Source organism: Hippocampus zosterae, chromosome 2 (genome assembly GCF_025434085.1).
Source record: "Hippocampus zosterae strain Florida chromosome 2, ASM2543408v3, whole genome shotgun sequence".
Taxonomy (NCBI): domain Eukaryota; kingdom Metazoa; phylum Chordata; class Actinopteri; order Syngnathiformes; family Syngnathidae; genus Hippocampus; species Hippocampus zosterae.
The window spans coordinates 20651317-20676682 of NC_067452.1; the positions used below are offsets into that span (position 1 = coordinate 20651317).

The 25366-nt window shown below is 46.4% G+C and overlaps 1 protein-coding gene across 7 annotated transcripts in view; it reads right to left on the reverse strand.

Annotated features, from left to right (window-relative positions):
- Positions 1-946: 946 nt before the first annotated feature.
- The window catches only part of LOC127595415 (IQ motif and SEC7 domain-containing protein 1-like), an 83969-nt gene continuing 59549 nt past the window's right edge, over positions 947-25366 (reverse strand). For all 7 annotated transcript variants that reach the window (XM_052056875.1, XM_052056876.1, XM_052056873.1 and 4 more), the window contains 12 exons: positions 21626-22182; positions 19656-20519; positions 18953-19111; positions 18741-18863; positions 18509-18675; positions 18032-18171; positions 17826-17951; positions 16925-17024; positions 16341-16502; positions 12790-12996; positions 11312-11361; positions 947-7347 (listed from right to left, as the gene is read on the reverse strand). In XM_052056875.1, coding sequence (XP_051912835.1) covers positions 6154-7347; positions 11312-11361; positions 12790-12996; positions 16341-16502; positions 16925-17024; positions 17826-17951; positions 18032-18171; positions 18509-18675; positions 18741-18863; positions 18953-19111; positions 19656-20519; positions 21626-22182 — 3849 coding nt within the window. In that variant the 3' untranslated portion in view covers positions 947-6153. The remainder of the gene's footprint in view (positions 7348-11311; positions 11362-12789; positions 12997-16340; positions 16503-16924; positions 17025-17825; positions 17952-18031; positions 18172-18508; positions 18676-18740; positions 18864-18952; positions 19112-19655; positions 20520-21625; positions 22183-25366) is intronic.

Here is a 25366-nt window from a genome sequence, read left to right on the forward strand (position 1 = left end):
ATGAATTGTTGGCCCCATGATAATGCCATTGAATGGCTATGAGTGCTAGCTTTAGGTGTGTTTAGCTTCTAAAATGCGGCACTTACTTGATTGCTCGGTCAAGTTGTTGGCGTGGTGCAGGAAGGCATTTGTGTTTGGCGGTGTGTCCATGGGCCACAAAACAGCTTTCATCTTCTGAAACATCTTCTAAGACATTCTTCTTAGACGAACACTATGCGTGAGTGATGTGGAAGAAGAGACGGACAAACGAGTGCCCGTTTACTGTCTGTCAACCTATTCTAGCCTTTGGTAAGTTGTATTTGCGGTGTTTCGGCTGCGAAAGAGCCGATTCATAGAATCGACTCTTCGTAATGAATGAAGGCATTCGGCTCCTGAGTGTGTTAATAAAGTAATATAAGTTAGGCATATTTTATATAATGTATTATCCACGCAGACCCGTGGAGTGTATTATATACATGGTGTATTTTAAAACAAGCCAATTTTACCATGACAAGAAAGACGCTGGAAAAAAATGTCAAACATTTTTTTAAGTTAGAATATTTTGGCGAAAGAATAGATGAAGACACCGGAAAGACACAGTAACTATGCAACTGAAGACATTGCTTGTGATCAAGGAGATTATTACTTTTCAAATCATACTTTGTATATGTTCTGTAAAAGGCTGTCACTGGTTCTAGGTTTTTCCTGTTGATGCTCTGACTTCCTCCTGCCTTCCAAAAACAGGTTTTCTAGGTTAATTGAAGACTCTTAATTCTCTGAATGTGAATGTGAATATAAGTTTCTCTAGTGACCAGAATGTTGTACGCTGGCTAAAGTCAGATAGGTTAGGCTACAGCACACCCGTGACCCTTGTGAGGATAAGCAGTAGAGGGAACAGATTGGTGGATGTGTGGCTGCACAGTACTGTATACGACAAACAACAACAAAAAGAGAGCGCGAGGCATCCTTCCATTAACATGAACTGATTTTTATATGTTCAATGCAATAAATATTTCCACTTTGCCTGTGCAACGTTGTCCAAAACAAAGTTACAAGTAATATTTTTTTCTATACATGGCTAAATCATCTTTAAAATAATGTAATCTCTGTGGAAACGTACAGTATTTGACACTACTGGTACAATTGTACACGTACTACCTCAGCACAGGAAGCACAGACAACATTTGTGGTTTCATTTTCTTTAAAAGAAAAAAAAACAATCCCTGTTCAGCAGCAGTCATAAAAGATTTTCTGTAAAATGAAAAATGTTGCTGTCGGTTCCTGACGAAAAGAGCTGCTTTTCATTGAATACAACATGTTTTTATGTACATGGTGGCTTTTTGTACAAAGTTCCATTCAGTGCAGATACTGTTATAATAAATAAGACATGCACAGCAATAATGGAGGGAAGAGCTGGGCCGAGAGAGCATCATGCCTCTATTTTTGCGTGTTTTCATACGTCAACGTGCTGCACCCTTAAAAAAAAACAACAAAAAACAGACACGCTTTTTCAATGTCATCCAGTCTTTTGATTGCTTTTAAGTGAACGCTCAATCGCTGCAAAATCAATCATATCTTGGGAAATAGTCCTTTGAAGTCTAATGTTGTATTTGTGAACGCAGTGTTAAGACAAGCCTGCAAGTGTAAAAGTTTCATTGCGACAAAAGTGACGCCGAATGGCAAGTTGGCGTCCGAACGCGATGACCCAAACACTGCACTTTCCATTACGTCATGGCATTAGTCTTACAGTATTTTATGAAATAATTGTTACATCATTCAAAAAAGGATCTGAGCATCAAAACATAAAGTCATATGATATATTCCATGACATTTTAAAGTTGTCACCAAGTCATCAGGTCATGTGACATGTTCAGTCGAACACAATAAAGTCCTCATCTAGTCCTTAAGTCATCTAATGTGTTCAGTGTAAAAACATTTGGGGCCCTATTTTCATAGACAGAGGAATATGCGCTCGGCATAAAAATTGGTGCATCTTACTTTTCATGCCAGGCGTCGCTGGGCGCTTCGGAAGACCAAGGGAATTTTCTATTGAACCTCTCCCTAGAAGCAGACAATTTAGAAAGTAGACTCGAATTTAGACCGCCTAAAAGAAGGTCGAAGTTGTGACACAGGTGGTACGACACAAATTTAGGGGTTGTCATCATATTTCATTTGAAAATACGATGTCAGCATGCGTTGCACCCTATGAATCAGAAGCAGAAGCCAGTTTTACATCACCCGAAAGTGGAGAAGTTCTTGCCACTCCTAATGAACGTATTTTGGACCTGCCAATCTCCTGCATGGATTCCAGTGAGTCTGTAATGCTTCTGCCATGTTGACGACCGTAGACCTCTCCTGCTCTAAATTTGAAGGGAATGAGGGGAGCTGCTTCGATTGGGTGGGAATAAAGTTGGCTCTGTTAATGCCCACAACAGCGCAAATGCCCTTTACGAAAAGACCAAAAGAAAGAAAATCCCACCAATGCGCACAGTTAAATTGAACTTTGCGCGAGACTTGCACTGTGTACAAAAATAGGGCCCTATGAATCATCATCAATTGACTTGTCTTCACTGTGAAGACCTTTCAAGTCACCATGATGTAAGTCATTTGATGTAGTCTGGCCATCAAATAAACCTTGCCATATTCAGTGACCCAAATTTCAAATTATTTTCAATGACGGGTTTCATGCAGAGTAAATGTCAAGTCATCAAGTAACATGACATGTACATTTAAACGCTATAATCGAGTTGTCCTCAGGTCTCATTACAACAATATGTTCAGTCTAAAGACTTCAAGTCATCTTCAAGCGGTACGACTGTCAGTGTAAAGACACTCAGAGTTATGAATTTATGTGACATGTTCATTGAAGAATTTTGGTCCTAAAGTCTACAGTAAATGTTTTGTTAGCCAGGTAGATACCACGAGGGTTAAAAGAAAAGTACGAATGAGCGCAATCGTGTTTCTTGGGAGTGAAAAGAAGAGGGGTGCCAAGAAGGTGTGCAGAGGAACACCATCACACAATTTTTGCATGTAACACATCACACACATATTTGGAAAATAATCAAGTTCAAATGCATTCATCAGAACCCTGAAGAACACACAAGCAACCACATGCACGCAGGCACACACATGCGCAGACTCAAGAAAACACACACTGCGCACACTTCACATGCACACACTCACAAAGGCGACTGATATTTGCAGAAGGGCAAAAAAAAAATCAACATAATCATAGAAAAGTACACGTGTAGGTCCTCCCTGGTGCGAAATGATAGTCCATTAAAACGTGATTCATATTTTACCATCCTCCTGTCAGAAGGCACCTTGTTCTCCACTTTGCAAGATTCTTATTAGGATTAGCCGCATTCGGTGAGCAAACATTGCTATTGTAGTCCATGTTAGGACAGCGGTAGGCAAACTTTAGTGTTGAAGGGCCACATGATGATGATTCTTAAAAAGGACAGATGGGCCAAGTTAAAGCATGCATGTAAAATATTTCATTTGAATAAAATGACATATTTTTGCATTTGAACGGATTCAAATTTTTACATCTCATTTTAGTCATAATCATCCCCTCAAGGGGGAAAATCAACATATCCTTGATAATTAATGTAATTATAATTATTTGACTAAATTATGAAAATAGTTCATTTTAATAAAATTATTAAAATTAATTTTTTCCACATTTTTATTATAACCCCTCAGGGGGAACTTCAGCATTTACGAAAAAATTTAACAACTAACCAAATGATCGAAATAGATACTTTTAATGATGAAAAATCTAATTTTGGAACATCATTGTTTATACTGAAACACCTCTACAATGAAACCTACATGGGCGAAAATACCCCCTCGTGTGAAAAAATCTTCATGCATTAAAACCATTCCCACTTTTCTGCTCCCCCGACAACGAAACATCCCCATGTTGCGTAATACGAAATCTTTTTCTCTGCAATTGCCTCGCAACGAGCTTCACTACAACGAAAACAAGCATTCCGCAAAAGTCTAATCCAAACTCAGTCTACAGCGATTTCTACTGCATAGCTCGGAAACGGCAACAGCAAACATCACAGTGGCTTACACATGCGCAGCAGTACAGGAAGTATTTGCTATTGTTAGTTTCAGACACAGCACGAACGTTGCATTGCTAAAATGGCTAAAAAAAACCGGACCTTTGCAGACCAAGGAGTGAAGAAGAGCTTTAACGCTTGAAGACAGGATAAAAGTAATAAAAATGAAAGATGGAGGAAGCATAGTAAAAGATGTTATGCAAGAAATTGATGTAAGTGAAAGTGAATGCTGATTATAAATTTAGCACTTTCTTTCCCTTTTTTTCTTTCTACCCTGGTGATATGAAGTGTCAAATAAGTGTATGCCCATACTTATGCATTGTTGGAATAAAAAGAAAAAGTACACGTACGTTTTTGTGTGTGTTTACATTTGAGATGAATTTGCTATCGTGAAAAGTCCCTTGTTGTGAAAAATTTCTTGCTGCAAACTTGATTTCATTGTAGAGGAGTTTCACTGTAATTAATAAAACTAAATTTCATCAACTAATCATTTCATAAAACAAATGTAATAAAATATGCATCAAATAGTCAATTTCACGAACATGTTTTGCAATGGTGCTCAGATCAATCGGCCAACGATCGTAATCGGGCCGATTGTTTGCCCCACCATTTATGTAGAATGCCAAAACAGCGTGCGACACACTACTAAACGTGAAATTGTAACACTCTCTACTTACAATATGCATTTTGCCTAACAGTACCAAATTGTAATGAAATACACAGGATTAATATCCTAATTAGAATCAATGACCACCAAGCCATTTATGTAAAAACCAAAAAAGACTGTTTTGCACAATACACCCTGTTTGATCTCATGATAATAGCTTAATCTCCTTTCTTGGCAACACAGAGTGTCTCATACAAAAAACATCTATACATCAATATGCTTTTGTATACCTTTGGAATATGTGATACATGATAGATACACTGTATACATCATTATGTGATATTTTTGCCTTGCAGTTTGTCCAGATGCTGTTTGACTTGATGCTTTTTTTTTCTTGTCTTGATGTTTCAGTCAATGTTGTCGTTGTGTGTTTTTCACTTGGTGTTTAGTTTCATGTTTAGCGCAATGTTTGTCAGAATTCTTCTCATCTTGAAGTTTGTCCATCATTGGAGGTGGAATTTTCCAATCTGTGGCCCCTTCTCAAGATTTCGTCATTTTCCCCAGATGTTTTAAAAAAGTTTCTTCTTGCCCTCCTGGGGTTTAAGTTCAGGGGATGCCGTTAATATTGGGCCTGTGAAACCCTTTGAGACGTTTTGTGATGAAGGGCTGTATAAATAAATTTGACTTGATTAGGTCAAATGAAGCTTCATGAAGCACTAAATATTGAGTCCTACAAATGGCACTCTTGGTTTAAGGTTCAGTGGAAATTTTATGAACTTCCATTGCACTACTCTTGATCACACAAGCCAAGACTACCCCATAGAGGAGTAAAAAATATCACAAATGCTTCACAAAGCTTCATTTTCCCATCACTACTTATCATCTTGATGTTCTACTTGATGTTTCTCTTCCTGTCTTGATATTTACACACAAAACATGTGTATCATAGTAAAAAATTAAATAACTGTTCCAATCCATAACAAGGAGAGTGAAGAAACCCTGTGAGCCAAAACAACATTTTTACAAACCACAGAGGTAAAAAAAACCCTAAACAAAACAACAAAAAATGTCCTTCTGCCTCTTTACACTCAGCAGTGATTGCTTGAGTCATGCATGGCTCGAAGTGCACCAAACTAACTAAAATACCCCACATTGGCCATTCCTTGTTAATTGTCAGGTGAAAACCCAGTTAGCAACGTGTCACCATCATGTGCCTCAGGCACTGTTGTCTCTCCTCACAACAGCCTCCGCGCCCACCTAATGAGGGCTCAACCAATCTGTATCAAGACGGGTGGCTCTAGCTGCAGGGAAAGTTGATGTGAAAGTAACACAGGCTCAGTAATTTCCTCTTGCCTCCTCTTATTTCGCGCCGTCTAACCAAGCGGCCATTTCGATACATCTGCACATGCCCTCCTCCCCTCCTCCCCCTTTTCCATCTGAATACTGCCGCCTGGTGGCCAGCGACGAGATGGGCAGACGTGCTGGCTCGCCAATTCCTCACACGACGGTGCTGATCCGACTGACCGGTTTCGACTTGGGCCCCGGCCCGCCGCCTGACCCCGGGTGCGGGGAGAGCGGCGCGGCAGACGGGGGTGGCAACGGGGAGTGCGAAGGAGGGGGCGGGATGGAGGAGAGCGGTGGATACTGGGGAGCGTAGGGTTGCGGCAGCGTCTGGGAGACCAGGCGTGCCGATGGGGGCTGGGGTGGTGGTGTTGAGAAGATGAAGTGCGTGGAGGGCAAGCTGGCGGGAGAGGGGCTTAGTGGGGAGTGGACGGCGTGGTTGTGAGAGTGAGCGTGAGGGTGGGGCTGCGAGTGTGAAATTGTAAGCGGGAGTTTGCCTCCACCGCCCGGTCGAAAGAGTCCGTGTGGCGTCGTTGGGGTGAGGGGTGAGTGTGGGGAAAGCGGTGGAGGCGTGATGAAACCCGAGGCTGCGTTGTAGCGCTGGTGCTGGGCGGCGGCCTGCTGGATCCGCTGATGCTGCTGCATGTGAGACGGGGCGCAGCCGGACTGGACCTGGCGTCGCGGGACTGACACTCTGTGCATGAGGGGGTGGTGCTGTGGGGCGCTTTGGACGTGGTATCGGTGATGGTGGTGGTAAGGTGGGGGGGGAGTCTGTTGTGGCTGGTGCCCGCTGACCGCACTGCCCCCACTGTTGCCGTGGCAATATTGGGCGTGCAAGGCCTGGAGCTTGGACGGTGCTCCTCCTGTGCCTCCTCCCCCTCCAACGCCTCCCAGGTCCGATTGGCCAAGGTTGACAGATGGGGAGGGGCATGGGGAAGGGGAGGGCGGGTGGGCGATGGGAGGCTCGGGGGCGGGGTAATGGGGCGGGGAGGATATCATCAGGGGACTCGGGGGACACTGCGGTGTCGGTGATGTCATCGTCAGGGGACCGGGAACTTTCCCTCTGCGGCTGCCAAAAAAGTTCCCCAGCCGGCCGCCGGCGCCTGGCCCGACCCCCATCTCCAACCCAGCGCCAGCTGCAGCCCCGCCCCCGCTCACGAGCGGGGACATATTCGGGCCACCCTGGTTGTGACAGAGCCCCGGCCCACCGCCCACCCCTGTACCGGGGCTCTGAGTAGGGCGGTGTGGCCGGTAGGCTGTTGGAGACGAGGGCGCCATCATGGGGCTGTAGACCAGAATTCCCCCGGGGTGGTATTGCTGGTGTGGTCGCGGGCTGCTGATGATGGACCCCTGACAGGACCAGCACACAAGTGCAATTAGACACCACTCGGTATTTTTCACTTTTATATAGTACTGTCCAGCCATCCATTCATTTTCCGATCCGCTTATCCTCACAAGGGCCACGGGGGGTGCTGGAGCCTGTCCCAGCCGTCTTCAGGCAGTCGGCGGGGACATCCTGAACCGGTTGCCAGCCAATCGCAGGGCACACACAGACGAGCAACCATCCGCACTCACACTCACACCTATGGACAATTTAGAGTGTTCAATCAGCCTGCCATGCAAGTTTTTGGAATGTGGGAGAAAACTGGAGTAGCCGGAGAAAATCCACGCAGGCACAGGGAGAACATGCAAACTCCGCACAGGGAGTCCTGAGCTGGAATTAAACCCGGTACCTCTGCACTGTGAAGTCAACGTGCTAACCACTCGACTACCACACACCACACACCACACATTAATTTCCCCAGTGTGGGACGAATAAAGGATATCTTATCTATCTTACACCACACACACACATATACATACAAACATATATTATATATATATATTTATATATTTATATATTTATATATATATGTATGTATGTAGCGGCTGGATAGCTCAGTTGGTAAGGCATCGGTTTGGCATACGGGAGACGCTTGGGGCAAAAATGAGCACATAACACCATCCAGTGGGTCCTTGGGCAAATGCCTACCTCATACAATGATGAGAGACAATAAAACGAATGACATGCCAGACGTCGCCCGGCCAAACAAGGTCTGTGTCAGGTGCTGGGGAACCAGAGCACCTTGATGAAAAATGGGCTACTGAGTCAATTGACGGAGGCCCAGAGAGGTGTGATGAAAAGGCCGATACCCGAGAGGTACATCCAGATGACCATACCTGAAGCACTCGAAACTGCCAAACAAAGGCACCAAGCCTTGTCCAGTCGCCTAAAGCGGTACACGAAAGAGAATGAGGCCAGACGAATAAACAGGCTGTTCGCAACACAACCTGCGAAAGTGTACGCTCAGTGGCAGGGTCCTAACAACAGAGCTGGCCCACCAAGACTAGAAACTGAAAGGTACTGGAAAGGCATATGGGAGAAGGAAGTTGCACATAACAGCAGTGCACAATGGCTGGTGACCCTGAGAGAGGAGCACAGCAACCTCCCTGAACAGAACCCAGTTACCATAACAGTGGCAGACATACAGGAAAGAGTCTCAGATATGAAGACCTGGACGATCCAGATCATGAAGGATCCCTCAAAGGGTGCAGTCCCATCCAACTATCGGCCAATAACCTGTCTCTCCACAACATGGAAGCTCATGTCAGGCATCATTGTGGCTAAGATAAGTGGACACATGGATCAATACATGAACGATACACAGAAGGGCATTGGTAGAGATACCAGAGGAGCCAAACATCAGCTCCTGGTTGACAGAACAGTCGCACAAGACTGCAGGTCCCGACGTACCAACCTGTGCACAGCTTGGATTGATTACAAGAAAGCCTATGACTCGATGCCACATATATGGATCATTGAATGCTTGGAGTTGTATAAGGTGAACAGGACCCTAAGAGCCTTCGTTGCGAACTCGATGAGGATGTGGAAAACCACACTTGAAGCCAATGGCAAGCGACTTACCCAAGTGTCCATCAAATGTGGCATATACCAAGGTGATGCACTCTCCCCACTGCTGTTCTGCATAGGACTGAACCCCCTAAGCCAAGTAATCACCAAGACAGGCTATGGATACCGCCTCAGAAATGGAGCTACAATCAGTCACCTCCTCTACATGGATGACATAAAGCTGTATGCTAAGAGCGAAAGGGATATAGATTGCCTGATCCACACAACCAGGATCTACAGCAGCGACATCGGGATGTCATTCGGGCTTGAGAAATGTAGTCGGATGGTGACTAAGAGAGGAAAGGTAGTCCGCACTTTTGGGGTCTCACTCCCCGAAGGAACAATAGCAGACATTGAGGACAGCTACAAGTACCTCGGTATACCACAAGCCAATGGCAACCTCGACCTGGCAACAAGGAAAGCGGCTACGGCCAAATACCTCCAGCGAGTGAGGCAAGTCCTAAGAAGCCAGCTCAATGGCAAGAATAAGACCCGGGCAATAAACAGCTATGCCCTGCCAGTGATCAGATACCCTGCAGGAATAATAAGGTGGCCAAAGGAAGAGATTCAGACCACGGACGTTAAGACCCGAAAGCTTCTAACCATGCATGGAGGGTTCCATCCCAAATCCAGCACCCTGAGACTGTACGCAAGCCGAAAGGAAGGAGGCCGGGGACTAGTGAGTGTGAGAGCCACTGTCCAGGATGAAACATCCAAACTCCATGAATACATCAAGGAGAAGGCTCCAACGGATGACGTACTCAGAGAATGTCTCAGACAATGGGGAACAGAAGATGAGGCGCTGGAAGAGGGACCATCATGGGAGGACAAGCCCCTAAACGGGATGTACCACCGGACCATAACTGAAGTGGCCGATCTCAAGAAGTCCTATCAGTGGCTAGAGAGGGCTGGCCTGAAGGACAGCACAGAGGCACTCATACTGGCTGCTCAGGAGTAGGCCCTGAGCACCAGAGCCGTTGAAGCCCAGATATACCACACCAGACAAGACCCAAGGTGTAGGTTGTGCAAAGAGGCACCTGAGACGATCCAACACATAACTGCAGGGTGTAAGATGCTGGCAGGGAAAGCCTACATGGAACGCCATAACCAGGTGACTGGCATAGTCTACTGAAACATCTGTGCGGAGTATGGACTGGAAACCCCAAGGTCAAAATGGCAAACACCTCCGAAGGTGGGGGAGAATGACAGAGTGAAGATCCCGTGGGACTTCCAGATCCAGACTGACAAGATGGTAATGGCGAACCAACCAGATATCGTTTTATCATAGATAAAGGGCAGAGGAAAGCCGTTGTAGTGGATGTAGCGGTCCCAAGTGATGGAAACATCAGAAAGAAGGAACATGAGAAACTCGAGAAATACCAAGGGCTCAGAGAGGAGCTGGAGAGAGCCTGGAAGGTAAAGGTGACAGTCGTGCCTGTGGTGGTCGGAGCACTCGGGGCAGTGACCCCCAAACTAGATGAGTGGTTGCAACAGATCCCGGGAACAACATCGGACATCTCAGTCCAGAAATGTGCAGTGCTGGGAACAGCAAGGATACTGCGCAGAACCCTCAAGCTTCCTGGCCTCTGGTAGAGGACCTGAGCTGAATGAAGGACGGACACCACCCGAGGGGGGGGGGGGGGGGGGGTTGAGACGAGGAATTTTAATTTTTTTATATATATATTTGTCAGTCCATTCCTGAAGACTGTCACAGTGCAGAGGTTCAGGGTTTGATCCCGGCTCCGGCCTTCCTGTGTGGATTTTGCATGTTCTCCCCATGCCTATGTATTTTTTCTCCGGGTACTCTGGTTTCCTCCCACATTCCAAAAACATGCATGACAGGCTGATTGAACACTCTAAATTGTCATGAGATGTGATTGTGAGCGCGAATGGTTGTCCGTCTCTGTATGCCCTTCGATGACTGGCAACCAGTTCAGAATGTACCCGCCGACTGCCCAACGACAGCTGAGATAGGCTCCAGCAACTCTTGTGAGGATAAGTAGATTACAAAATAACGTGTCAGGCATGGTTTTGGAATGTGGTAGGAAACCAGAATACCCGGAGAAAACCAATATAGTCATATATTTCATAGTATTTATAAATTCAGCAACAGGTGCAATTTTTTTCATCTTAGCTATAAATTATAACGAATAGTAAAGTCCATACTGCGCAAGCTTTTGAAAATGTCTCAAAAATATAAAATATCTTAAAAGCCTGATTTGCTCTGAACAAAATAAAGCCATTTTTAAAATCAGCGTCAAAATGATCTTCTCAGAAAGCCATCACAGATTAGTATTCTGTTGACCAGTGTTTTGCCGATTGGTGGGTCTGATCACATGAAACATTCAATGACATCATCCTTACTTCTATTGTGCTGTCCAATGAGCCCACGCTGTTCCGACGACCTCGCTTCCCTGTTGGCCAATCAGAATGTAGGAACAGTTTAAAAGTTGTCCATCAGGGGAAGAAGCAGCATCAAGTCGTCATTGCAATGTTCATTTTATGCAACAGTGAATTTAAGATTGGAAACAAGCGAATGACCTTTGATGAATATGATATTCAAAAAAAATTGGGAAATGGAGAAAAACTCTCGGGAGAAAGAGGACAAATTCCAAATACAAAAAAAAAGAAAATAAATCCACAAATATGCAAATCAATGGGTGCCGAACTGCAAATACTGTGTGCAAGGGTTGACTGTAGTTTTAAGTTGTGATATCACCAATCAAAACTAGATGGTACTTACACTGGGTCTTATACTGCCCTATACTCCAATGTGAGTTAGCCTTCTTTTTGTGGATTTGGAATGAGATGCAGAAAAAACGTAGAACCTCAATCCATCCATCATTTTCTATTGCGCTTATCCTCACAAGGGTCACAGAGTGTGCTTTAGCCTTTCGTAGCTGTCATCAGGCAGTAGGCAGGGTACACCCTGAACCGGTTGCCAGCCAGTCGCAGGGCATACATAGACAAACAACCATCGATGCTCCTCACAATCACACATCGGGTTATTTTAGAATGCTCCATTAACTTTCCGGAAATGTTTTTGAAATGTGTGAGGAAACCGGAGCACCCGGAGAACATGTAAACTCCACACAGGAAGGCCGGAGCTGGAATTGTACCCTGCAACTCTACATTTTCAGGGGAATGTGCTAACCACTTGACGACCGAGCTGTCAGTACCGCAATAATATTAAAAATTTGAGCCATTTAATTTTTGTGAAAAAAATGTATAAAATATGATCTTGCATGTAAGGTTTCTTGTTGAGTAGTCTTGTGGTGTCCTTGAATGTTCATTTTTAAGTCAGAGAGCCCTTTAGACTGTACAACATTACAGTAAGTTTATTTTTTTTGTTTGCTTCGAATCCCTTGCTGTTGGGATACATGAATAGAAAAATGGATCCTAAAAATGAAATATTTTGTATTTTTCGATACATCTGGTGAGGAAGTGTGCGGTTCGATATGTGGCACTGCTAAAAAATTGTGGCCCCTTTTAGCATATGAGTTGCCCATTCCTGTTCCAAATTTCCTAGTCCATTTTTTAAATCTCCAATTTCTACAATTGGGTGGCAACTGGTTCAGGGTGTCCCCTGCCAAATGCCCGAAGACAGTTGCTATAGGCTCCTGCAACCCTCGTGAGGATAAACGGATTACAACATGGATGGATGGAAGTATATTCATACTTTCCATCTTCCTTTTCTCTGTTACAGATTAAATTGTAGCTTGTTTAATAATGTGTTAGAAACGTGTTGATTTTGATTGAACAGAATACTCCATGCATAACAAATTGGAACAGAGTTTAAAGCCGTTTTCTACGTCCGGCCCCAAAGAAGAAGTTGTGCTGACCGCTGTCTGACAGGTCTCTGAGCGAAGAGCTGAGTGCCGTGCGTTTGAGTCCGTCCACTGACGCGTACGTGTCATCCAGGCTAGGCCGACCCAGGATGCCGTTCACCGCCTCACTCTTCGCAGGCCCTGCCGCTGCATCCCCACCGCCCTGTCTGCCCGCCATCAGCGCAGCGGGACGCATCACGCCTTTCTGCTTCTCAAGCTCGGCTGTGTGTGAGGTGAAACGAAAAATTATTTTATTAAAATCTATTTGTTCATTGGTGTTGATGTCTAAATTATTTTTTTTCTCTGTCGCTAATTGTTTTTTTCATTTGTAAATACATATTATTAAAAAATGTCAAAAAAGACATTACATACAATGAATAATTTTTTCAATGATTCTAATTACATTAATTACACTGGTTAAAATTCCGGTCAGATAGCTTTCTGTGTCCCTAAAAATATCCCTAAAATATTTTTTACTCATATATTAAGTTTTTGAAAACTTTTTTTTTGTGTTCAAGTTCGACTTACAAAAGCTATGGCAATATGAATTTTACCATGCGTTGTGATATTTAGCTATGACGTTTCAGAAAAAAAATCCACCTATTGCTCACCCTTTATAATCACCATTTATAATATGTTCCTGTATTGCATATCATCTATATTTTTAATTTACATTAATTACACTGGTTAAAATTCCGGTCAGATAGCTTTCTGTGTCCCTAAAAATATCCCTAAAATATTTTTTACTCATATATTAAGTTTTTGAAAACTTTTTTTTTGTGTTCAAGTTCGACTTACAAAAGCTATGGCAATATGAATTTTACCATGCGTTGTGATATTTAGCTATGACGTTTCAGAAAAAAAATCCACCTATTGCTCACCCTTTATAATCACCATTTATAATATGTTCCTGTATTGCATATCATCCATATTTTTAATTTACATTAATTACACTGGCTAAAATTCCGGTCAGATAGCTTTCTGTGTCCCTAAAAATATCCCTAAAATATTTTTTACTCATATATTAAGTTTTTGAAAACTTTTTTTTTGTGTTCAAGTTCGACTTACAAAAGCTATGGCAATATGAATTTTACCATGCGTTGTGATATTTAGCTATGACGTTTCAGAAAAAAAATCCACCTATTGCTCACCCTTTATAATCACCATTTATAATATGTTCCTGTATTGCATATCATCTATATTTTTAATTTACATTTTTTTGACCGGTTTTGTAGATCATAAAATTTTGATCTTAGAATGAATGATTTTATTCTTACAATAAAACAGTTTACCTACAACAAATTACCTTGTTTAAAAAAAATAAACGGTGTCCAACCCTCAATAGTGACTTTTTGATTTACTTCTTTAATATTATCTTACATCAAACAAAACATCAAACTTAGCATGTCATGAAATGATATCACCAAATAATTTGCACCACAGAAATAATATTTGAATTGGCCTTGTGAAAACCATTGTCCTATGTATTTAGTACAGCTCTGGGAAAAATTAGGATATGAAAATAAGCACTGGACCACCAGTGTGGTATTTTGATGATTTTCACTGTTGATGATTTTTTTTTTTCATTGGATGCAAAAAATGATTGCAGACAGTTATTCTGAATGAGTGGTACGGGTGCCACTAGTAGTTCAAGGGTTCCCTCAGCAAAGAAACACTGAAATCAATTTAAAATCCAGCACAGTACATATTGAGTTGCATTTAACTTTATGAATTGACCTACTGATTTAATATGAACTATTTATTCATATTATGTTTTTCTGTCGATTTGAAAAGGACACCCCCATTTCCCACACACACCCACCTCCACCAGAAACCACTCTACCTACCCCCCCCACCCTCTTTTTCTCCACTACAGATCCACGAACACGACGTGAGACGGCTCTTCAAGCAGTAAAAGATCGAGAAAGCTGCGGGGTCCGACAAAGTGTCCCACTCCTGCCTGAAAGTCTGCGCTGACCAGCTGGCTCCGGTCTTCACACAAATCTTCAACAGATCCCTGGAGCTGTGTGAGGTCCCATCCTGCTTCAAACAGTCTACCATCATCCCAGTTCCCAAGAAATCTGCAACATCGGAACTGAACGACTATAGGCCTGTCGCCCTGACGTCTGTGGTCATGAAGTTCTTTGAACGCCTTGTGCTGAACCACCTAAAGAACGTCACTGGACCCCTGCTGGACCCTCTCCAGTTTGCCTACCGGGCAAACAGGTCTGTGGAAGACGCAGTCAACATAGGTCTGCACTACATCCTCGATCACCTCGACAGCACAGGGACCTACGCAAGGATTCTGTTTGTGGATTTCAGCTCTGCGTTCAACACCATCATCCCGGAACTCCTCATCCCCAAACTACTCCACCTCGGTGTGTCCCCTGCGATCTGCCAGTGGATCCTCAGCTTCCTGACGGGACGGACACAACAGCTGAGACTGGGAGCAACAACATCATCGCACCACCAGCACTGGAGCCCCACAGGGATGTGTCCTCTCTCCACTGCTCTTCTCTCTATACACAAACGATTGCACCTCAACAGATCCAGCTGTCAAACTCATAAAGTTCGCAGACGACACCACGGTCATCGGTCTCATCAAAGACGGCGACGAGTCTGCGTACCGCCAACAAGTGGAGCAGCTGGAGCTCTGGTGCAGCCGACACAACCTCGGGCTGAACACGCTCAAGACTGTAGAGATGATCGTGGACTTCAGGAAACATTCTTCTCCCCAGTTGCCCCTCACACTATCCAACTGCCCTGTGTCAACCGTTGAGACCTTCAAGTTCCTGGGAATCACAGTTTCCCAGGATATGAAGTGGGAAGTCAACACCATCTCCATCCTTAAAAGGGCCCGGCAGCGGATGTACTTCCTGAAGCTGCTGAGGAAGCATGGCCTGCCACAGGAGGTGCTACGACAGTTCTACACGGCAGTCATCGAATCAATCCTGTGTTCTTCCATCACGGTTTGGTTTGGGGCCGCCACAAAAAAGTACAAAATCCGACTTCAACGGACAGTTAGGACGGCGGAAAAAATCGTTGACACCGCCCTACCCACTCTTGAGGACTTGCACACTGCAAGAATCAAGACAAGGGCACGGAAAATCCTCCTGGATCCCCTGCACCCTGCCCACCACCTTTTCCAGCTACTCCCCTCAGGCAGACGCTACAGATCCATGCGCACCAAATCCAGTAGACACTTAAACAGCTTCTTCCCTCTAGCCATTAACTCCTTAAACAGTCACTGACATAGTCACTCTTCTTGTACTACAAAATGGTACTACAAAACTACTGGTTACTCTAAAATGGTTCAATGATTTTGTTGTTTACGATGATACTAATGCAGCGTGTTATACCGGAGACAAATTCCTTGTGTGTTCTACATACTTGGCCAATAAAGATGATTCTGATTCTGATTATTGAGTTACCAATTGTACTGTATGCGTGTGCTCATAAAGCGTCAAACTTCATGATCTACTGTACGCTAAACTCCTCCCCACTCTTCCATTCAGTTCTTTTTCTCGGTCAATCAGCTAACGGTGAAGCTGTGTTGCCAAACTTACACTCCACGCGATATTTCTCCATGTCCTGCACCTCGGCCACACTCTCTCTCAGGTCCGAGGTGAAGCGAGCACGGTCCTGTTGGCTTGGCGCCGTGAACACAATCAGGACTTTCCTCTCGCCCCCGGGGTTGGCCGATGTCAACCTGATGCCGTGAGGGTAATCTGGACGGCACGACAAGACACAAGTTCAGTCGTTAGCGACATGACGTCCATTAAAGAAGGGGTTCTTCATCATTTCAACCTAACTTAGCCGTTATGACGTGGCCCGGGACGCATTTGACATAACTCTGGTTTAAATAGTATTTTATAACTAAATCAAATTTATTTACAGTTGATGCTGGGATTCAGTCGATCAGTGGTAAAAAGCACTGCACTGTTTATCTGTTTACCTTTAACTTCAAAACATCTCATTTTGACTTGCAACACAAGAGGAAGGTTAAATAGCTCTCTGATAGTGTTAATCAAATGTGACAGGTATCTTTGTTAAAGCAGAATATTTGGATGTCATTAGATGGTGTACCTCAAAGTCTCTTGTATTGTGCACGGTTGAGTTTGGAGATAGAAAGAAAAAAAAAGGCTCTTACAAGTGCTCTGGAAGGTGTGCACCTGCATGTCCACCAGAGGGAATGATTGTCGGAAACTATACGTCACAGAGGCCTTCTTCTTTTGGAAGATCTTGGTTACCTGAAAAGGCAGAGAATGAAGAATCAGCCAGGAAAGAGAGGATTTAATGTTCATTTATATGAGGAATTGGAAACTAGCGGCCCATGTTAAAAAAAAAAGTTTCTCTTTTTTTTGGGGGGGGGTGAAGAAGATGATTACGATTTTTCCTCCTCTACAGTAGACTAAAGCAAAGTCGCGATATGGCACCCGTGGGTTAACCTATTTCAAGTTCAAGTTCAAGTCAACTTTATTGTGAAATGTGCTCCATGAGCAACATACGGCACAGATGAAATTTCTTTCCTCTCAACCACAGGATTTGCGATTTTTTTCCCAATATTTTTGTGAGGATTTCAACACGCATATTGGAGGTTTCTCAATGCATTTCAATGAGCATCACATACCCATGGATTCCCATTAGTCCAGGGCAAGCATGCACTTTGCCCATATCTAAAATGTAATTTTTGTCATGCATATGGCCCCCCCCATGCACTGTCAGTCGTGCAGATGAAAAATTGTCACCCCCCCTCCATGAATTAAGTTGCCCTTTCCTGATATTTTTATGAATGTAAAGAGACACTCCAAAGATAACAAAATATATAGAGACATGATAGACACATTTTTACAGCATACGCAGTATCTTGCCATGGTGAAATGGACTCATTTGAGGGGTACGTAGATCGGGCTAATTATTGAGCCAGCCGTTCATCTCTTACCAGAGAAGCTCCTCAGGCTGTTACGATTGCTCCAGTTATAACATTTCTAAACGTTATTGGGGAATGTCTATTACCGGTACTTGCAATTTTTCTGCATATGATGTCTTACCATGAGCAGGTCATTGAAAAGGAAGACCTCTCTTTGGTGGACGCCGCTCCTCTGGGCTCGGTTCGGGTCGGGAACCTCGAACAGCTGGCAGCAGCACACCAGCCGGCGGTGAGGCAGCGACAGAACCTGGGAATCATTTGTCAATAATTCAGGAAGAGGAGATGGCATGCAGGTGGAGGGCAACATGGAAGACGGGAGGCTCTTACGGGCTTCTTGCCGACCACCATCCTCTCCACCGCCTGCACCTGAGACACATGGTCGTCATTGGTCCTCAGCTCCCACTTCTGGATCCTTCCGTAGATGGACACCAGTAGGTCTCTGGGAATATCCTGACCGTTGTCCACGCCTGGAGGTAAAACGGAATTAACATGGGGTTGAATGAAGTGTGAGTGAAGAGCAAGTGGAGCTGGTCCAATTCAAATCTTTGGACTTTTAAGAGATTTGAATGAGTCTCCAAAGAACCAAGAGTATCTGTTCTTGCAAACATAATTTAGTCTCTGTTGGTGAAGTGGTACACTCGCCCGACTTTGGTGCAAGCAGTTTGTGTTCGGTTCCAATCCAGAGATGGTGTGAATATAAATGTGACTGATTAATATGCGGCACCAAAGTTAATCTGTCTTGACAGTGGTAACGAGAGTAGCCATCGAGAAGTTCAACTAATGTCTAAATGAAGATCAACTTACCTCGCAGGTTCTTGATGAAGTCGTCCAGTTTCATCTTCTTTTCAGGCTTCACGTTGGGGCTGTACATATCAGTGTTGAGGAGTATAATGGCGAAGGCCAGGATAAAGATGGTGTCTGGATTTTGGAACTGCCGTATCAGCACCGGGTTGCACACACAATACCGCTGACTGCAGGGCAAGAGCATCCTCGTCAGACGAGGTCTATTGCACGCTATTGAAGGGCGGGGACCTACCTGAAAGCCTCAACCAGCCGCTCCACCCGCTGTGCTTCACCCTGAACTTTGATCTGAGCTTGAAACTTCCTGAGAGCATCATCCAGGTCCATTCCCGAAAAGTCCATTTCATCCAGAACGCAACTGAAGATAAGAAACGCGCAGCAGGCCATGAGCGCACAACATCGGGACGACAGATGGGATTGGGATTGATGGGAAAACGCGGTCCTCACTCGAGCACGTCCTTGTTGAACTGCTGCCTGCTGCCCAGAAACTCGCCGATCATCTGACGACTCAGACCTTTCCTCTCCAGGACGAACCTTGCGATGCCTACCGGCGTGTCCGAAACAAAGCCCCTCTCGATCAGATACTGGATTCCCTTCTCCGGCTTCCTGACAACCCGAATAATAAACATTGTCATGAATGTGTTTCTGCCCGGTCCTTTTTTCTGATACAGTATGTAGCACAGTGGAGCCCCCTGCCAAGGAAACAGCAGACATGCCATTTGCGTTCACGGTTTCCAGTGAACCAAAATGAACACATTTTTGTCACCATCAAAAACTGTGGTCTACAAAGACTCCAGGGTCCATGTTTTTGGAATCATTGAAGACAATTTTGTCTTCATTAAACCTGATGTACTTGTAATTTCCTTCATGAAGTCTGAAAATAACATATATTTGTAAACATTTAAGAAAATACAGTTTTCAGTGAACCTCACACATGTGCTTTGCTCAGCAAGTGCTTATTTTGGTAAATCTTGAAAATAGTTTTGCCTTCAAAGAACAGTGTGCTTGTATTTGCGAATATTACAATTTAGTCTTGTAGAATTCAGATTTCACTGAAAAAAAATCCCCGACAAATTGGTCTGGAAAGAACCGAAGCTACTTGTGTTTTCGTTGATGTTCAAAACCGTTTTTTCTTCAATGAACTCCTCACTTGTTGAAGAGGTTAAGTCCGATGCGGTAGTGGCGCCGCTGGACCACGTCATTGTTGAATGCGGGCGAGTCCCAGCTGTGTCTGCTCTCGCGCTGATACGTCTGCTTGCTGAGTGCCGCCGGCGTGGGCTCGCGCAGGCTGTCACGCGACGACGAGCCCGAGCTTCCGTTGTTGACGGTGGTGTCATCGTTGGAGTTGGTGGTGGTGGAGTTAACGCTCTCATTGTCGCCATCCGAGCACAGCAAGTGGTGATGAAGTGGGTGGTGCAGGTGTGGCTGGTGGTGCAAATGCTGATGGGCGTCCGCCGAAGATGACAGCGGAGTGGGCGTGAGTGGTGGCGGCGGTGGAATCGGGGAGAGAGGTGGAACGGGCGAGGGCAGGGGCGAAGAAGGGGCCTCCGGGTATGAATGTGGGAGGTGGTGGTGGTGGTGCAGATGGTGGTAGTGGTGCTGGGCAAAATGCGGCACATACGCTGCCCCGCTGTGATGCACATACGGCATGTGGTTGTATTGCGGGTGGTGGTGCAGCACGGTGGGCATGTGGGGAATGTGGGACGGGTGAGGGTGCGCGTGCTGGAGCGGGTGAGGCAGCATGTGGGACGGCAGGGTGCGAGCCGAGGGCATTTGCACGGCGGCGGGGGCGGAACTCCGAGTCTGTCCCTGCGCCATCACCACCGAGCGGCCGTTTGGTTTGTGTTTGATGGTTCCCTGCGGTGATTCGGCCTCGCTACTCCCTGCCCCGGCACCTCCGTGTTCATCTTCTCCACTCTCGCCATCCCCGCCTCCACTTTCTACTCCTGCGCCTTGTTCCACTCCAGGCGGTTCCTGTTCATAGACCAGACGGCCTATGGAGCCTCGCTCGGACCTGAAGATGACCACAATGCAGAGGATTTAAGATGTTAAGACGTACAGCCCGATCAACCCAAGGTGTTGGGAATTAACAAAGTGCATGTACCGGTACTTCATGGCTATACTGAAGTCGATTTTTCAGATGTCTGTGCTTAACTTTTGTATATGTTTAATTGTATTAACATTTTTTTTTCAAACTTTTACTCCGCCATAGGCGGCTCGGTGGTCCAGTGGTTAGCGCGTCAACCTCACAGTGCAGAGGTCTTGGGTTTTCGACGGGTATTCCGTTTTTTGAAAACAGAAAGAGCAGCACCAAGGAGGAATGTGAACCAGAGAGCAGCAAGAATTTTTACAGGTTAAAAACATGAATATTGATTAAATTGTCATAAAAGGTCACTGTGTTTATGATATTTGGCGGTACCTTGAGCTACGAGTTGTCGTTTAGTTGATCGTTTTGTTTGTTTTATTGCAAGCATAAACTTAAGTTACCGTACATTTGCGTTTCAGATATAGCGCCACTTGAGTGAACTGTAAACACACACACCAGCAAAATCCAAACTAAAACACTTGCAAGGAGAAGATGCTCGCAACCGAACAAAACGTGGTAAACATTTTTAAGTTTTTCTGAGTTGACCACAGCTTCTGACGTCACTCACTAGGTACACAAAATTGAGAACTTGTATTGCTTGGAAGGTCATCGAAGGGGTGGCAGGTTGTGTGTGTGTGTGTGTGTGTGTGTGTGTGTGAGAGAGAGACAAACAACAACAACAAAAACATTTTCTCTCTTCGGCATGCTACCAAATGGGCCACGGATTGGTACTTACTTTTTCATTCTTCTTTCAAATTTACACCATGTCTAACTCAGGATATGTAGAGGTTGATAGTGGAATTACATCATATATAAATGAGAATTAGACCAAAATAGAATTATTAACTGTACACAAAAACTCCTCCAAACAGTTTGACCATGAACCTCTGAACCAGTGATTGTGGGGGTCATGTATTTTTTGTTTGTTAATGGTGTTCTTTTGGGAGGCTGGACCAGATTAATGGCATTGTGCTGTGGTTGGGAATCATTGGTCTCACATACATTCATTCTTTTTTGTGATTTCTGTCACTCACCTGTCACTCATGTCAACTGAGCTGTCGCTGGGCGGCTCTATGGTCAAGACAGGCAAGTGTCCTCCTGCGGCAGGCCTCCCTCGGTACTCCCCCCGACACTCTGTGCAAGGGGTACTGCTCCTCCGGCTGCCGTTGCCACCTCTCTCTGTCTCTCGGCTGTCCTCCCTCCCACTCACGCCGCCCCAGTACTCAGTATCGGAGCTGGAGGCCAGTGGCGAGGAGGGCGGGCGGGAGATTGGCGAGGACGGGAGGCAGCCGTCGTCCATATAGAGCGTAACATCGCTGAACGAAGTGGCCGTACTGTCCTCATGCATGGCGGCGCCGGAGGGCCCCCGCCCGGCTTGTCCCACCACATGGCAGGAGGAGGAGGAGGTCCCACCCCAGGAACATTCCCTGTAATCTTCCTCCTCCTCCTCCTCTTCTTCCTCCTCATCTTCCTCCTCTTCTTCCTCCTCGTCACCCTCCTCCTCTTCTCCCTCTTTTCTTGCCTCTTGGGAGTCCTCTCGACCTGATTGACAGGTGAGCGAGTCGTCCATCGAGTCTGCCAGAGACTTGACCTAATGTGACCATGCACACATGCACATGCAAACACACACACACACACACACGGACGCACGCACGCACACACACACACGCACACACACACACACACACACACACACACACACACACACACACACACACACACACGCACACACACAGAGAGTCAACACTGCCAGGGTAATTGTACTCCAAAATAAATTCTTATTTGTTTTAGGTCAGTAGGGTAACACAGCAGCTAGCGATCTAATATACTCTTTTGAAAAACAATGTTTGCATTTATCAATACAATGTTTACATTTAGCAATACAGCAACAGGAACCTGAGTACAAAACAGGCCACTACATCTTGCCCTAAAATCAAGTACTGTATCACATTAGACCTTCTAAAATGCTAACATGATAGCATTGGGTCTGCTAGCATGTAGCAAGCTAATCAAGCACCAAAGCACTTTGGAAAACATACTATTTGCCATCCATCCATCCATCCATCATCTACCGCTTATCCGGGGCCGGGTCGCGGGGGCAACAGCTTTAGCAGGGAAGCCCAGACTTCCCTCTCCCTAGCTACTTCTTCCAGCTCTCCCCGGGGGATCCCGAGGCGTTCCCAGGCCAGCTGGGTGACGTAGTCTCTCCAGCGTGTCCTGGGTCTTCCTCGGGGTCTCCTCCCGGTGGGACATGCCCGGAACACCTCACCAGGGAGGCGCTCAGGAGGCATCCGAATCAGATGCCCAAGCCACCTCATCTGGCTCCTCTCGATGTGGAGGAGAAGCGGCTCGACTCTGAGCCCCTCCCGGATGACCGAGCTCCTCACCTTATCTCTAAGGGAGAGCCCGGACACCCTGCGGAGAAAACTCATTTCGGCCGCTTGTATCCGGGATCTCGTTCTTTCGGTCACGACCCATAGCTCGTGGCCATAGATGAGGGTTGGGACGTAGATCGACCGGTAAATTGAGAGCTTCGCCCTTTGGCTCAGCTCCTTCTTCACCACGACAGACCGATACAACGTCCGCATCACAGCAGACGCTGCACCGATCCGCCTGTCGATCTCTCGCTCCCTCCTGCCCTCACTCGTGAACAAGACCCCAAGATACTTGAACTCCTCCACTTGGGGTAAGATCTCTTCCCCGACCCGGAGGGGGCACTCCACCCTTTTCCGACTGAGGACCATGGTTTCAGATTTGGAGGTGCTGATTTTCATCCCAACCGCTTCACACTCGGCTGCGAAACGCTCCAGTGAGAGTTGTAGAGCCCCGTTTGAAGGAGCCAACAGCACCACATCATCTGCAAAAAGCAGGGATGTAATACTGAGGCCCCCAAAACGGACTCCCTCAACGCTTCGGCTGCGCCTAGAAATTCTGTCCATAAAGGTTATGAACAGAATCGGCGACAAAGGGCAGCCTTGGCGGAGTCCTACCCCCACTGGAAACGATTCCGACTTACTGCCGGCAATGCGAACCAAACTCTGACATCGGTGGTATAGTGACCGAACAGCCCGTATCAGGGGGTTCGGTACCCCATACCCACGAAGCACCCCCCACAGAACTCCCCGAGGGACACGGTCAAACGCCTTCTCCAAGTCCACAAAACACATGTAGACTGGTTGGGCGAATTCCCACATACCCTCAAGGACCCTGCTAAGGGTGTAGAGCTGGTCCACTGTTCCACGGCCGGGACGAAAACCACACTGCTCCTCTTCAATCTGAGGCTCGACTTCCTGACGGACCCTCCTCTCCAGCACCCCTGAATAGACCTTACCAGGGAGGCTGAGGAGTGTGATCCCTCTGTAGTTGGAACACACCCTCCGGTCCCCCTTTTTAAAAAGAGGGACTACCACCCCGGTCTGCCAATCCAGAGGTACTCTCCCTGTTGACCACGCGATGTTGCAGAGGCGTGTCAACCAGGACAGCCCCACAACATCCAGAGCCTTGAGGAACTCCGGGCGGATCTCATCCACCCCTGGGGCCTTGCCACCGAGGAGCTTTTTAACCACATCGGTGACTTCAACCACAGAGATAGGAGAGCCCACCTCAGAGTCCTCGGGCTCTGCTTCCTCCAAGGAAGGCGTGTTGGTGGAGTTGAGGAGGTCTTCGAAGTACTCTGCCCACCGGTTCACAACGTCCCGAGTCGAAGTCAGCAGCGCCCCATCCCCACTGTACACAGTGTTAGTGGTGCACTGCTTCCCCCTCCTGAGACGTCGGATGGTGGACCAGAATTTCCTCGAAGCCGTCCGGAAGTCGGCTTCCATGGCCTCACCGAACTCTTCCCACGCTCGGGTTTTTGCCTCGGCGACCACCGAAGCCGCGGTCCGCTTGGCCAGTCGATACCCGTCAGCTGCCTCTGGGGTCCCACAGGCCATAAAGGCTCGATAGGACTCCTTCTTCAGCTTGACGGCATCCCTTACTGCTGGTGTCCACCAGCGAGTACGGGGATTGCCGCCACGACAGGCACCAACCACCTTACGGCCACAACTCAGATTGGCCGCCTCAACAATAGAGGCACGGAACATGGTCCACTCGGGCTCAATGTCCCCCGCCTCCCCCGGAACATGGGAAAAGCTCTGTCGAAGGTGGGAGTTGAAACTCCTTCTGACAGGGGATTCCGCCAGACGCTCCCAACAAACCCTCACAATACGTTTGGGTCTGCCAGGACGGACCGGCATCTTCCCCCACCATCGGAGCCTACTCACCACCAGGTGGTGATCAGTTGACAGCTCCGCCCCTCTCTTCACCCGAGTGTCCAGAACATGCGGCCGCAAATCCGATGATACAACTACAAAGTCGATCATCGAACTGCGGCCTAGGGTGTCCTGGTGCCAAGTGCACATATGGACACTCTTATGCTTGAACAAGGTGTTCGTTATGGACAATCCGTGACGAGCACAGAAGTCCAATAACAAAACACCACTCGGATTCTGATCGGGGGGGCCGTTCCTCCCAATCACGCCCCTCCAGGTCTCACTGTCATTGCCCACGTGAGCATTGAAGTCCCCCAGCAGAACAAGGGAGTCCCCAGCAGGAGTACTCTCCAGCACACCCTCCAGGGACTCCAAAAAGGGTGGGTATGCTGAGCTGCTGTTTGGTGCATATGCACAAACAACAGTCAGGACCCGTCCACCCACCCGAAGGCGGAGGGAGGCAACCCTCTCGTCTACCGGTGTGAACCCCAATGTACAGGCACTGAGCCGGGGGGCAATGAGTAT